This window comes from Setaria italica, chromosome I (genome assembly GCF_000263155.2).
Source record: "Setaria italica strain Yugu1 chromosome I, Setaria_italica_v2.0, whole genome shotgun sequence".
NCBI classification, from domain to species: Eukaryota; Viridiplantae; Streptophyta; class Magnoliopsida; order Poales; family Poaceae; genus Setaria; species Setaria italica.
The window spans coordinates 4,852,575-4,865,753 of NC_028450.1; the positions used below are offsets into that span (position 1 = coordinate 4,852,575).

A 13,179-nucleotide genomic window follows, 5' to 3' on the forward strand; every position below is an offset into this window, starting at 1 on the left:
TGCTCTAACATGGAAGAGAGAAAGTGAGGAGAAATATTGTACTATTTCAACTAGCTCATAGAGAAAAAGAAATGCACATTTTATTGATGAGAGACATGCTGCGGGAATCAAAATACTCTGAGCAATATGCTATGAGACAACTATTGAAGAGGTGGACAAGCTTCAAGCCAGTGCACTAGCTCAACTATTGGAGTAGGCCTAGGTAGGCGTGTTGCACTGGCTCAACTATTGGAGTAGGCCTAGGTAGGCGTGGAGGAGAGAGAAACAACTACAAGTGGTACAATACGTAGCCCCTGTTGTGTTGGTCACCCGGTGCAAGGATTAAATAAATAATTTGAGTAAGAGTATTGAATGCTATTCTTAGCAGATGGGTGGACCGATAGCTTGCTTGGCTGGGAAAAGTTGGAGAGACATCTTTTTTATCACTGTAGGATCCACCTTAACATGAACTAAACAAGTCTAAATGTTGCGACTTGTTTTGCTAAACCAGCACCCTATGACGTGTCTACACTTGCCCCTTACTTAACAAAATATACACTAAAACTGCTCTAACAGATCATGCCTTCTCCGTTTGAGCTATTTTACGATACACAATACTAGGTTATACTAGTATTTAAAAAAACTAGTATAAAAATATTCGACAGTTAGAATTAATTATATACTACTGGAAACTCAGCTTTTCTGAGCTTCTGGCTCTCCGAAAGCTGCACCAGAATTTCGTTGTTTATTTGAGCATCTTACTTTTTACACTGAGAAGACAAACAATGAGAATTTTGTTGTTTATTTGAGCATCTTACTTTTCACACTGAGAAGACAAACAACGCCTTATAGGACCGAGAGTGGCAACATGTCAGCCATGATGTACCTCAAATGGACCTTGAGGCGAGACCAATATCTCCCCCATCCAAGAACAGAGGGTGCTCGAGCTCTTCCAGATACCTAATAAGCTCCCTACGATCTTTGTGAAACCACACAAGATACCAAACAAAGGATATTCAAGGCTTTGAAACTGAAAATCAAAAGATTTTCCGGGCGAAAATGGGTACGGTAACCATCTTATCATCCTTGAAGTCGGCCCAAGCTTTTGACTACTTTCCAACCCAATCATTGTCGATCCGGCCCAAATCTAGCCCACCTCAGGTCTCTCGTTCTCGCCGCCGCCGCCTCGCCACCGGGCCCACCTTATCCGACCGCCACGTACCCGTTGCACCACTCTGCTCTCCCTGCTCCCCGGGCCCCACACGTCAGCCTCGGGGCATCCGCCGCCGAATCAGATCCGAGAGCGAAAGCGAAGCCACGGCGCCGTCCCTCCCCGTCCCCGCGGGCCGTCGCCCACCGTTTCTTCCTCTTCTGCTTCGGTTGCGCCGCGCACAAGAAATCCGTGCAGCTCCTACCGGACCGTGGAGCCCCACGCGACCCAGCTCCCCACCCGTGGCCGCGCCCGCCGCCTTCCTCTCGCCGCCCCGGATCCAGAGAGGTAATTTTTGGCGTGGTGCTTTCGCTCGTGTTGCGCGCCCCCGGTCCTGTCGCGGCATCCGGCGTGGATCTTGGCTCGGATTGTACCCTGCAGCAAAAGGAAGGGTTACGAGCTGGGTTCGCGGTTTCCTCCTCGTCGTCGGCAGGTTCATCCCAAGGTTCGGCCTTCTGGACGCCTCGTATTTTCGAAATTGGTGTGATGATTTGTTTCGTGCGCGCTGGGAGGAGCGCATCTGAGCACCTGCATTGCATGTTCACGAGGTTTGTTGGAGAGCTTAATTGGATTTATTCTAGATCTACCACAATTAGATGCGTTCATCCGTGGAAAACATTGTTGTTTTCGTTTCCCTGGATGTCTAGCCTGTGGCTGCTATACTTGTATGCGATGAAATGATGGTACATTATCCTGAATTTCTGGCAGGCTACATGCCATCAAGTGAAGAGTGAACTGTAAAATTCTCTTCTCCTGGAAATGGAACACTAGCTAACTAGTTATCCAGTTCTGATATGCCTTTGTTAAATTTAGCCATCATAGCATCTGTTATGGGTAGTTGATATGTCCAGGAGCATTATGGGTAGTTGAAATGGGTCAATACAAGCAAACATGTTTCGAATTATCAAATGAAGAAGACTCCCATTTACACAATGTTTTCCTTTTTACATCTAGTAGTTTGAATCTCTAAAAATGTATCATGGTCAGGTCATCTTCCTATTAAGAAATATTCGAATTCATTTTTTGTGGTTGGCTTAGTAGTTAGTATTCATTAAGGGTTGATTGGTTGGTCCAATTTCAGAACTCACTACTTAGCTTGCCCCTTTGGAGTTCTCTACTCTGATCATGGTTTTTGATTCTACCCAAATCTGGACTTTGCTTTTGTAGCTCACTGTTCTACATATTTGTTGAATGGTTACTTCGTGTTGCTATGCCCTATCCAAAATTCAAACTACTGGTCTTATCTGCTTTGAAATATTCTTGCTTCAAAGTTATCCAAATTAGTGAGCCTCTACTGTGATATGCTGCAGACCATTTTTCTTCTGTGAAGTGGTCCAGGTACATTGAATCTCCTACAGTATGTTTAAACCTGGATTCTTGTTAATTTTGTGTTGCAGGCATATCTTGTTGCCCCTGATTTTAAGTTATACAATTAAGGCCAGAAAAATCAGCTTTATTCAACCAGTGATTGGATATGGTATCAGTTAATCTTGGTTTAGTACATTATGTACTGGACCACATATATGGAACTCTTCTTCATCGCACAAAGTTAGGAACACCATTTTTCTCAAAAGGATGGGGAGGTACCAAACTTGATTTGCTAGAGAAGATGGTGAAGCAGCTATTCCCTGAGGCACGTTGCCAAAACTGGCCACCAACTGCTGTGCAGCCAATGTGGAAAACAGTTTGGGAGACAAACAGTTCTTGTCTGCGAGAGGGTGTTTTCAGGACTACATGTGATGAGAGACTAATCGACGCATTGCCCCCTGAGAGTCACAATGCAAGAGTTGCTTTTCTTACTCCTAAAAATGTTACACCAGAGAAGATGTCATGCGTGGTCCATCTTGCAGGTACATGATTTTGTGGTTTCATTAACATTTGTTTCCTAATGCATTGCATAGATTAGGAAAACCATTTTCTGATCTTGGCTTGTATGCATTTCAATCATTTTTTGTTGTGCTGGTAGAACAGAATATGAATGTATGAGTCTGCTGGCTTTCTAGCACTGCAACTTTAACATTCCTCTTTGACAGCTTCCCTATCTTTTTTTTTTCAAGATAAAAAACTTTCCTCGCTGCCAAGTGCTAAAATCGAACAAGGACTAGTCTCTTTTTACTGTTAGTTTCATATTGATTGATGAATATTGTCACAAAGTTGTTCATTCTCAAAAATCCGTGCCACTTTTTTCCTATATGTCTCTGCTCTCATCTAATGAATCAATCTAAATTTTCTGTAATAATATAGGCACTGGTGATCACACATTTGAACGCAGGCTTCGGCTTGGTGGGCCTCTTCTGAAGAACAATATTGCAACTATGGTTCTTGAGAGGTGAGAGTTGCTTGCATTCTTTGCTAAAATATTTTTCTCCACAATTGACCAAGATCTGATATCCATTGAACCACAGCCCCTATTATGGACAGCGACGTCCTAGCATGCAGCGTGGTGCAAAGCTCCAGTGTGTGAGTGACTTGTTACTCTTAGGGAAAGCCACAATTGATGAAGCTCGCAGTCTCCTGTACTGGCTGCAGACTGAGGCTGGTTATGGCAAGATGGGCATATGTGGGCTCAGCATGGGTATGTTAATACTGGTTTTGCTCATGACTGAATGTAGCTAGTCTTAAAAATAATGTAGCAGCCTATTTGTCAAAGCCATCTGATTCTTATAATTTTCTGGTTATATTTACAAGATTCCTTGTACATTCTTCTCAAAAAGAGTTCTTTGCTGATGACACAGGTGGTGTGCATGCTGCGATGGTGGGATCCCTTCATCCTACACCAATTGCTACACTACCATTTCTCGCTCCACACTCTGCTGTGGTACCTTTCTGTGAAGGGGTCTACAAATATGCCACAGCTTGGGATGTGTTGAGAGAAGATGCAGCAGCATTAACTCAAGATGTAACATCTTTGACAGAGGATGCAGCACAGAAAACTGGGGTCACTATTGAGCAAGTCAGAGATAGGTTGCGGTCAGTGTTGTCTTTGACTGACGTCACTCGATTTCCAGTCCCAAAGAACCCACAGGCTGTCATCTTTGTTGGTGCAACGGTTAGTGTTGCTCTACCGAGCTTTTTATGACCTCTCAACATTAATTTATAATCTCTGAAAACATGATTGTTTTCCCCTTGAGTCTTTTACTTTGTTTCACGATTCTGACAGTATAACGACCATCAGATTGTATCCATAGTTGACTGGCTATTTTACTACTATTACAGTGGAAGGACTTTTGAATTAACTCAAAATATGTCTTTTACCCGCACTGTTTACAGGAAGTTCTTTTTTGAGTTTTAAGACCACACTGTTTACAGCAAGTTGCCATAGAGCTCCGTCAATGTTCAGAAATTGAAACTTACATTGATATATAGCAGATAGTTTACTCCAGCACTGTTATCTTTTGAAGATTGGTTAAGTTACCTCCTCATTTCAGACAAAGGGATTGCTTCCTTGAGTATTCTTATTCGGCTGGAGCTTTCTTCTATTCTGAAGCTATGTTCTCTTTACAGGATGACGGTTATATTCCCAGACATTCAGTCATGGAGCTTCAGAAGGCATGGCCAGGCTCCGAAGTCCGGTGGGTAACAGGAGGCCACGTTTCATCCTTTTTCCTCCACAACGACGCGTTCCGCAAAGCCATCGTGGACGCCCTTAACAGATTGTAGCACCGAGGGGAAGTCATCATTGTGATGCCAGTTTATATTGTGTGACTGTTCTGAACTTGGGGTTGCGAATTGCGGCATCAGCTGAACCCACAACCGTATGCCATGATAGGCACACCCTGTGCTGAAGGGTTTTGGTAAATGACTATTTGTTGTAGCTTAATTGTTCTGCTTCGCATGAGATCGGAGGGAGGCTGGTTGTACATCAGATAGCATGTAACACCCCATTATTTGGCAGTAGTTCTGCAATAATTTATCCTGTCACCATTTATCAATCTTCTGAGTGTCTGACATGTCAACACTGGCTGAATCAGCTTGGCAATTTGGCAGTTTCAATGGTTATTCCTTCCTATTTCCTAATGCTGAATCAGCTCCTATGTATACATAGTTACATATATATAAATACTCCTAGAACTGATGTCAAATAGTCGAGAAATGGGTCATCTGAATTCCTGATCACCTCTATACGCATCTCTGAAACTATCCCATATCACTTTCCGGAGGCTGCATCTATAGTAAGCCACCGGCCCTACTACTTTGGAAGGGTTGTCCGTGGCTGGGCCCCGCCGCCGGGATGGTCGCCACCGGCTCGTGGCGCGGCCGGGTGTGCCAGAGCTCGCTGAGCGCGCGGAGGCGGTGGGAGTAGTCGGCGATGGCGAGGAAGCACCGCGCCGCCTGCCGCGCCGTCAGGATCTGCGGCAGCCGGTGCAGCGCCTGCAGCCTCAGCGCGTCCGCCTGCAATAACGTAACCATTCACCATTTCTGCAACCGATTCATATATATATATATTATATAAATAAACATGCAGAGACAGATGGGCGCAGCTTGCTTGCCTGCCTGACGAAGGCTTCGAGGGAGGCGAGCTTGGCGATGGCGAGGGACATGGTGGCCATGTAGCCGGGCACGTCGGAGTAGGGGCAGAGCAGCGCCGCCGCGTCGGAGGAGACGGCCTCCGAGACGGAGCGGTGCATCGCCTGCAGCTCGTGGTCCAGCGCCGCCTCCGCCTCCCTCGCCCACTGCTGCACGCCGCAGACGCCCATCGCCTGCGGCTCCGTGAGGGGCTCCGCGTGCCGGGCGGCTACCTGCGGAGCATGCGTGCATGCTAGCTAATCAACAATTCATCCTTTCTTTTCTTTTTTTTTTCGTTGAGAAATTAACAAAAACTGGTTGTCACTTTGTCAGAGTTTGCAAGCACTACCCTGACTGATTTGAGCTGAAATTTCAACAAATTAACCATGAACAAAGCATATGAAATTAAACTATAAACCTAATAATATATACTATATTTTTTTTCTAGAAAAAGGTCTGCCACGCAAGTCGCGCTTACATGTCTCGTGAGATCTTCGCCTACACACTAAGGTGGTAATATGAACTTTTTCCGAACGAGACATGGTTGGTCGTTCACGTGATCGAGTTACATGTTGACAAAACCTGAGATTTTATTTCCTGAACTCGTTTTTTCCAATGTCGACTCCAACCCCTTCTAGAAGCCGAAACAAAAGGCATACATGTGTTAAGCACGTCCTTTGCATTGTTGTAGGTAAGTTAACCATCCCCGTCTCCATCTCCTATCTAACCTACTATCCTGTTGCAGTTGCAGAAAGTAACAGTCACATATAGTAGTAGCTGATGGCTGCTAGTGTACTATATAGGCAAAGTCCAAAGACAATTCCAAAGGCCCAACTGTTCCATCAACTGGGACCTCTGACCTACCTAATCAGCTATCTAATCCGTCATGTACATCTGTGACCTGTCCATGGATACCTCTACCTAATGAGTAATGTCTGTACCCATTGTTATAACCAAACAGTACTTGGATCCTTAATTTTTTTTTAGTGCATTTGTGTTTAGTATCATATCATGTATAATTGTCCTACATCAGGATGTACAGGAGAAGCCTGTGTACATGCACATTTTCACTCACGAGTCGTGAGTCGTGACACATGCATGCATGCTTGCTTGTACATGGCCAAGGACAGGCAAGAAGGCAAGAAACGTGTGCCTGTGCGTGTTTGGGTCAAAATTAAGTCACGCGATGTACTTATGCTATAATTATATTCTGTGGACTTGGTTTTCAGCTCATCGATTAAGAAGTAGTAGTTGGTCAGGAGATAAGTAGAGCACGTGAGCTCATGCTTACAGAACTTGAGCTCAGCGTTTAATTCACGGTGTGGTTAGTTATAATGAAATGAAGCAGTGGCATGCAGTTAAAAGTTGTTGGAGCTCAGATCACCTTGATGAGCTCCGAGGGGCGGAAGCCGCCGATCCAGAGGAAGCAGCGCTCGGCGGCGGACGCCCACGCGCCGGACACGAGGTGGAACGCGTCGGCGCTCGCCACGGCGGCCTTGAGGTCCGCCAGCACGCCGTGGTGCGCCGCGGCCGCGTCCACCAGCTGCCGCAGCTGCGCGTCCGCCGCCGGCGCCGGCGCCGGCGCCGCGGGGTGCTGCTGATCGGCCGCCTCCAGCGCCGCCCGCAGGTGCCGCATCATCTTGCCGTGCTCCTCCTGCCACCGCGCGTGCTCCATGTCGAACCAGGCCGCCTCTGCGAACAATTGCACAAGATCACGACGATGCATGCAGATTAAGCATGCACGTAAACGTCCAAGGTGCGATGTATGAGCAGTTTAGGTAGCTAGGGTTTAATAAATTGCATGCCTGGGCTTAGTCCGCCATTGCTGCCAGAAAGAGCTCCACCACCAAACACTGCTCCCTGGATGATTTATATTTGGCGTCATGCATGGAACAAATTAAACTCAATTAGTCCGTAATATGGAACAATAATTTCGTTTAAGCTTCTGTTGCTCTATTTTTTTTTAAAAAAAAATGCAGATTCTAGTAAGATAACTGTTCCAAAAATTAGGTCTATATTTTTCTGCAGCCCTCCTGCATGTTAGTAGTTCTAAAAGTTGGAGTACAAACAAGGGTAAAGATAGCTGTGTAGTTTTCCTTTTTTTTAAAAAAAAAAAACTAGACCAACCTCAGAATGAACTAGGGGGCTTTATATTAAGAAGAAGAAAAATATGCACCCAAATTCAGCTCGGTGAGGATTGATCAAACTTGGGTGGTCTAGCGTCCACCCTGCATACCTGATTTCTGGATCTGTGCAACTCTTGTTCCAGCTGGGACAGCCTAATCCTGCTTGTCTCTAGGTTCTGAATGTAGGCCTACGCTTGGAGACAGAGACAAATCACATAAAAAAGGAACATTAATCATACATGCAGGTCATGGAAGAGTGATTTTATACGACATAGAAAATTAAGCAGATATAGTTGTTGATAAATCCAAACTTTTCCCATTTCATTGGTTTTCCAGACTCACTCTATTTTTTGGTTAGGTAGTACACAGGATGAAATACCTTCTTTCTGAGCCTGCTTTTCCTTGCCGCCTCCCTGTTCTGAGCGAGCCTTCTCAGCGTCTTGGCGTCCGGCGTTCTGGGGCCCTCCTGTTGGTTCGAGGTCGACGGCGTCCCGCTGCCCGTGGCGGCACCGCTGCTCCCTTCTCTCTGGCGACGACGACGACGACATTATGGACGCGTCAAGCACGAAGCACAAGGCACATCAAACAACACTCGAGAGCACAGAAATGCATGCCTTGACGCCTGCCGGCTTGCCGTCCTTCAGCGCTGCCGGAGTCGGCCTCGACGGGTGGTTGGATGGCGGCGGCGGCTGCTTCGAAGGGCCGGCGCCGGCGATCGGCGCCGTGTTGCTAGTCCCCATGGATCCCTGCTAAAAAGATCATCAGAGCATCAGAAGCAAGATAGGGTTTCGTGTCAAAGAACAAAAAACCATGCATCCCGGCCATCATGTACCTTTGGCGCAGGCTCGGCGATGTGCATTGGCTGAGAAGGGAAGATGTTGAGAGTTTCTGCACAGTAATGCGCGCACATTATATTCATGAACACCATATTATCTAACTATACTTCCTCTACGTCCGTTTAGGACAAATAAAGTAGAAAATGTCATATACTCCATCCGTTTCAAATTGTAGGTCGGCTTTTCTAAATTCATAGATATTAGTATGCATCTAGACATACATTATATCTATATGCATAATAATAGCTATGAATCTAGAAAAACCAAAATAACCTACAATTTGGAACGGGGAAGTATTTAAGAATGGACGGAGTGTATAATAAAATAAGGGAACTAGAACGTGCACAAACAATACATGTGTACATGTACAGTGATGTTAGGAGTCCAACAAATATGTGTCACTAACTTTCTACAAGTAGTAGTTAACAACATATCTATATGGAAGGGCTCAGTATGAACAAAGGGGAAATGCAAGCGTGCATATGCATGGTTGTTGGAAATATCTAGAAAAGTGGCGAAATAGCAAGCTGTTTGGCCAATGAGAAATCACATCCCTGCCTAACTGCCTTGTTTGAGCAGAAAATGACCCAGAATGTACACACATACATGAGCAGGTGTTTGTTACATGTCACTCTCCTCTTGAGCTAGCAGGGATTCTTTTTTTTTCTTTTTCCGAAATTATTTTTTTGTCAGACAGAACAGGCTTTGCAGACAAAAAAGAAGGAAAAAAGATCGAGAGGTTTGATCGGCATTGTCGCGCATCTTTGCTCCATACTCGTGTGACCATGTCCAATCAGCAGGGTAGATGCATGCATGACTAGGTGACATGTTTAATTTATTGGGAATGTATATATGAAGCAACAAACAAAGTTTATATGACAGGGAAAAAGTTTATTCCCTCTGGACCATTACAGCTATATTTATATATATGAATATAATTAGATTGCATTATTGATTGTGACATTACCAAAAAGGAGCCCGGAGTTAAGTATGGCTTACGACTTACGAGGCTGATCTTGATGATGAGCAGCTGATGTTTGATCCTGGCTGTTGAGGTAGAGGAAGAGGGCTTGATCGAATTCCGCCATGTCGTATCCCCCTCCAGGTTCCTTTCTGCTGCACTTGCACAAGTTAATACACACAAAATTACAAGAATCGATATGATTGGGTTAGTTATTACTAGTTCCTGCATATTTTAAGATTTATACATATAAAAATCGTGTACTCCACAGAAGGGGATAAAATGAGAAGGAGATAGATGTCTGAGCAAGCTATCGGATGCTGAACAAATCGACTAGAAATGCTCCCAAGAATCCCATACAAAAGCTTCTGATAGTCTGCATTGGTTACACCATCACATTCTCTAAACATACGTCATGAGTAGTGAATATTACACATGCAAGTACAGAGACACTTTAAAGCATGAATCATTTTCAAATTAAATCAAGCCCAAACTTCATTCATAATCTCCAGAAGTATAAAGTATAAGAGAGATAACTGATTCTTTATATGTGTTTTCCAAATCAGGCCTGGGTAGCTAGTAGCTAGCTAATTACAGGAAAACAATTCCCAAACCAAAGCAAACTAATAAAAGCACAGGCCGAAAAAACTAATGAAAATCAGAGAAAACTGGGAGCCATAAAGCACGTATTGAAGAAAGATTCATGTGCTTCAGAAGAGGAAAGACAACTAATAAGCAAGAAAGTAGAGCAAACTTCAATTCTATCTATTTGCAAGAAAATAGAGGAAGACTTGATTCTAAACATCTATGTGTGTTAGGGTTTACATGATACCGCCATGGGCGGAGGAGGAAGCAGCTTGGATCATCCCTGCGTGTGGATAGGAAGCCTGCTCAGGTGGCTGCTGCCATGGCCTATCCCCCATGCATGCAATCACTTGCCTATATGCCAACAACCTGCATGCACAAGCCGCTACCTGTCCAGAGGCAGCTTCTTGATAACCTTATCGGATCCTCTCGGCTCGGATGTCTCCCAACTGGACTGAAGCTATAGCAGGAAAGATGATTCAAAAATGAGCTTCAATTCTTCACATCCAATTCCAATCTGCGAGAATTGAAGATGATCGGTAGACGCGCGTCGCCGCTGTTCTTTCTTCCCCCTTCCTTCTCCTCTTTCTTCTTCCTGGCCGGCTATATGTCTTCTATGGCTTCTTCTGACCGGAAGCTAGCAAAAAGTAGGACTTGTAGCCTGGTTGAGGTGGAGTGCTTGCACAAGAAATATAAGGGAGTGGTTACAAACCATGGAAAAAGCTAGGCACAATAATTGGACTTTTTTTTAAAAAAAAAGGTAGAATACGATGGGTGTCGTTGGATCCGGTCCGGTAGGATGACCGGTCTCGGAGCAGTTAGTTTATATTGATTTGCCAAGCTAGTTGATCTAATGTTTCATCTTGATTTGATCCAAGTCAATTTTAACAAACCAAAAAAAAAAAATCCATGGCCAGCTGGGGCATGTTCAGGAGAGACATGCTACCAATGCCAAGTGCTTGTTAACTTCTGGGGTTTTGGCAGGATTTATATGGAGAATCAATTTGGGTCCTGGAAAACGAACTTTGGTTTCGACCATTTAACAGTGCATCAGTTACAGGGTTACGTTTGATGTGTGAAAGGATTTGATGTTTCTTTGGTTTACGCATGGCGCACACTCTGTGTATAACAAGAGCTCTGTGACTGACCAACGTTTTAAGGGCAAAAAGGTGATCATGATATCCTAACTAGAAACAAATTAAAGGCAGATTCACAAACAGTATCTGAAATCAAGTAGCATTCAGTCCCAAGCCACAACAAAAAAAGGTTTCTTATAAGAAACCTAGAGAATTCGCCCAAAGCTTTTCAGGAAAAGTTAGACCATGAAAAGTGAAATTGAAGAAAGTGAGATCACTATAAAAGAAGCATCATTGTAATATACCTTTATATATATAATAAGAAAAAAATAAAAGTAATAATGTAATACGACAGAATAAATCAGTTATCTTTTAATTTTCCATGGTATAAACAAGTTCCCGACACTTATCAAACACTTTGTCTGATGTTTGTTAAGCATCCAAAAACAGCGTTTGCCTTTGATTCCCCGACCAGCAGTGCATCTGTTCGGTTACGAACCTGCCGGACAACGCCATCCAGCTAGCCGCCACGTACGTTGCCATGCAGCGTGCAAATGATGCAATAAGTTTGGACCCGTTGACTATGCGTCGCGCGCATTTGCATGATCTATGCGTTGCATCTTCAACAGCCCTAAATAAAATGAAAAAAAATAATAATGACGCTGAAAAATTAATGTATCGGAACTAGAGATCAGTTGGAACAATAATAATACAGCTTTTGATGCTTACAGAGAGATCGACAAGGAAAAGCATCTTAGAGATATAATATTCTCTCTCTCCGTTCCGAATCGCATGTCGTTTTGGTATTTCTAGATGTAATACGTATCTATGTGTAGCAAAATTTGTGTATTTCGAGAAGTCAAAATCCTCCCAAACATTAAAATGATATCCAGAAAGGGCATCTTTTCCAATCAGTCTTTTTGTTTTCGGGTCACAAAATGCATCACGGTCTGTCTTCTGGACAAAAGGAATATGAATGCTGCATATATAAAACATGTGGATCTCCTATTTGCAGGGTTCGAGAGAAATTCCTCTGCGTTGATAACTTGATATCATATATATACAGCCAGCAGGTCGCCAGCCGAATCAATTTGATTTGACTCTGTTGGAGACTTTTTACACGGATGGAAAGCAGTGGCCTCCTCTCCTCTGTGCGTGTGCCTGACGAGTTCACGCCGTGGGCCCTACACAATTGATTGACATCGACCGTACACGATGCTGCCCCGTGAGCCGTACGGCCGACACGTCGAGATCGATATCAGGTGATCATCAAAGGGGGCTGGTGACCTCATGCTGACCCTATCAGCTTGTGATCATCGGCCATTCCATGCGCTGTCATTTTATTGTCTTGAACCGAATGCTAGCTCTGATGAAGTTGTTGCGAAACGTCTCCAGTCTCCACCAAACGAGACATGCGTGTTCGGCTAGGCGACTCATAGCGTGGGAGGCGCGGCGCACATTTGGAAAATGCACACCCACCCTAAGGCCTAAGCTCAGGAAGAGTCTTGGGAACACGGCTCTGATCAGTTGTTTTTGTTAGCACGTTACTATCTCTGCAGCTAAAAAAACCAAAACCGAGTCAAAATGTCGAAGGTTTTACGCTCTTTCGATTCGCGCTCCAGGCAATTAGCGCTGTCTGTGCGCGGGAGTTGCAGCGACGGAATCCCGAGCGCCCTACGATCGAACGAGATGACCCCCACGAACGTCCCTGGCTGCGAGCAGCCGATCGTAGGCCCTTTTATCGCTCTGTTCCTTCTCTCTTCTTTCCCCCCGCGCCTCCTACCCTCACATCGATCCCTTCTGCCGCCACCGCAGTCCACCACTCCATCCACAGCCGCGACCTCTTCCTTACGCCAACATCACCGCCGCCGCTCGTCGGTTTAATCTCTGCGTAAATCTC

The 13,179-nt window shown here is 44.7% G+C and overlaps 2 protein-coding genes across 5 annotated transcripts; one reads left to right on the forward strand and one right to left on the reverse strand.

The window, feature by feature from the left end:
• Positions 1-1,292: 1,292 nt before the first annotated feature.
• LOC101782992 (protein ABHD18) lies at positions 1,293-5,168 on the forward strand. The gene is made up of 6 exons (XM_004951522.3): positions 1,293-1,634; positions 2,587-3,039; positions 3,434-3,518; positions 3,595-3,764; positions 3,925-4,238; positions 4,694-5,168. The coding sequence occupies exons 2-6, from the start codon at positions 2,664-2,666 to the stop codon at positions 4,847-4,849; spliced, it is 1,101 nt and encodes a 366-aa protein (XP_004951579.1). The 5' UTR covers positions 1,293-1,634; positions 2,587-2,663; the 3' UTR covers positions 4,850-5,168.
• On the reverse strand, positions 5,088-10,876 carry LOC101782038 (transcription factor TGAL9). Of its 4 annotated transcripts, none has more exons than XM_004951521.2 (10): positions 10,444-10,876; positions 9,664-9,770; positions 8,654-8,709; positions 8,436-8,570; positions 8,201-8,347; positions 7,932-8,009; positions 7,501-7,555; positions 7,080-7,387; positions 5,680-5,928; positions 5,088-5,581 (listed from the first exon to the last, which is right to left on the reverse strand). In XM_004951521.2, exons 1-10 carry the CDS (start codon positions 10,539-10,541, stop codon positions 5,357-5,359), a joined length of 1,458 nt encoding a protein of 485 aa, XP_004951578.1. In that variant the 5' UTR covers positions 10,542-10,876; the 3' UTR covers positions 5,088-5,356. The 4 variants fall into 4 exon arrangements, with proteins under 4 accessions (XP_004951578.1, XP_004951576.1, XP_012704240.1 ...); XM_004951519.2 differs by having other exon boundaries at positions 9,664-9,773; XM_012848786.3 differs by having other exon boundaries at positions 9,664-9,778.
• Between the last annotated feature and the right edge of the window lie 2,303 nt (positions 10,877-13,179).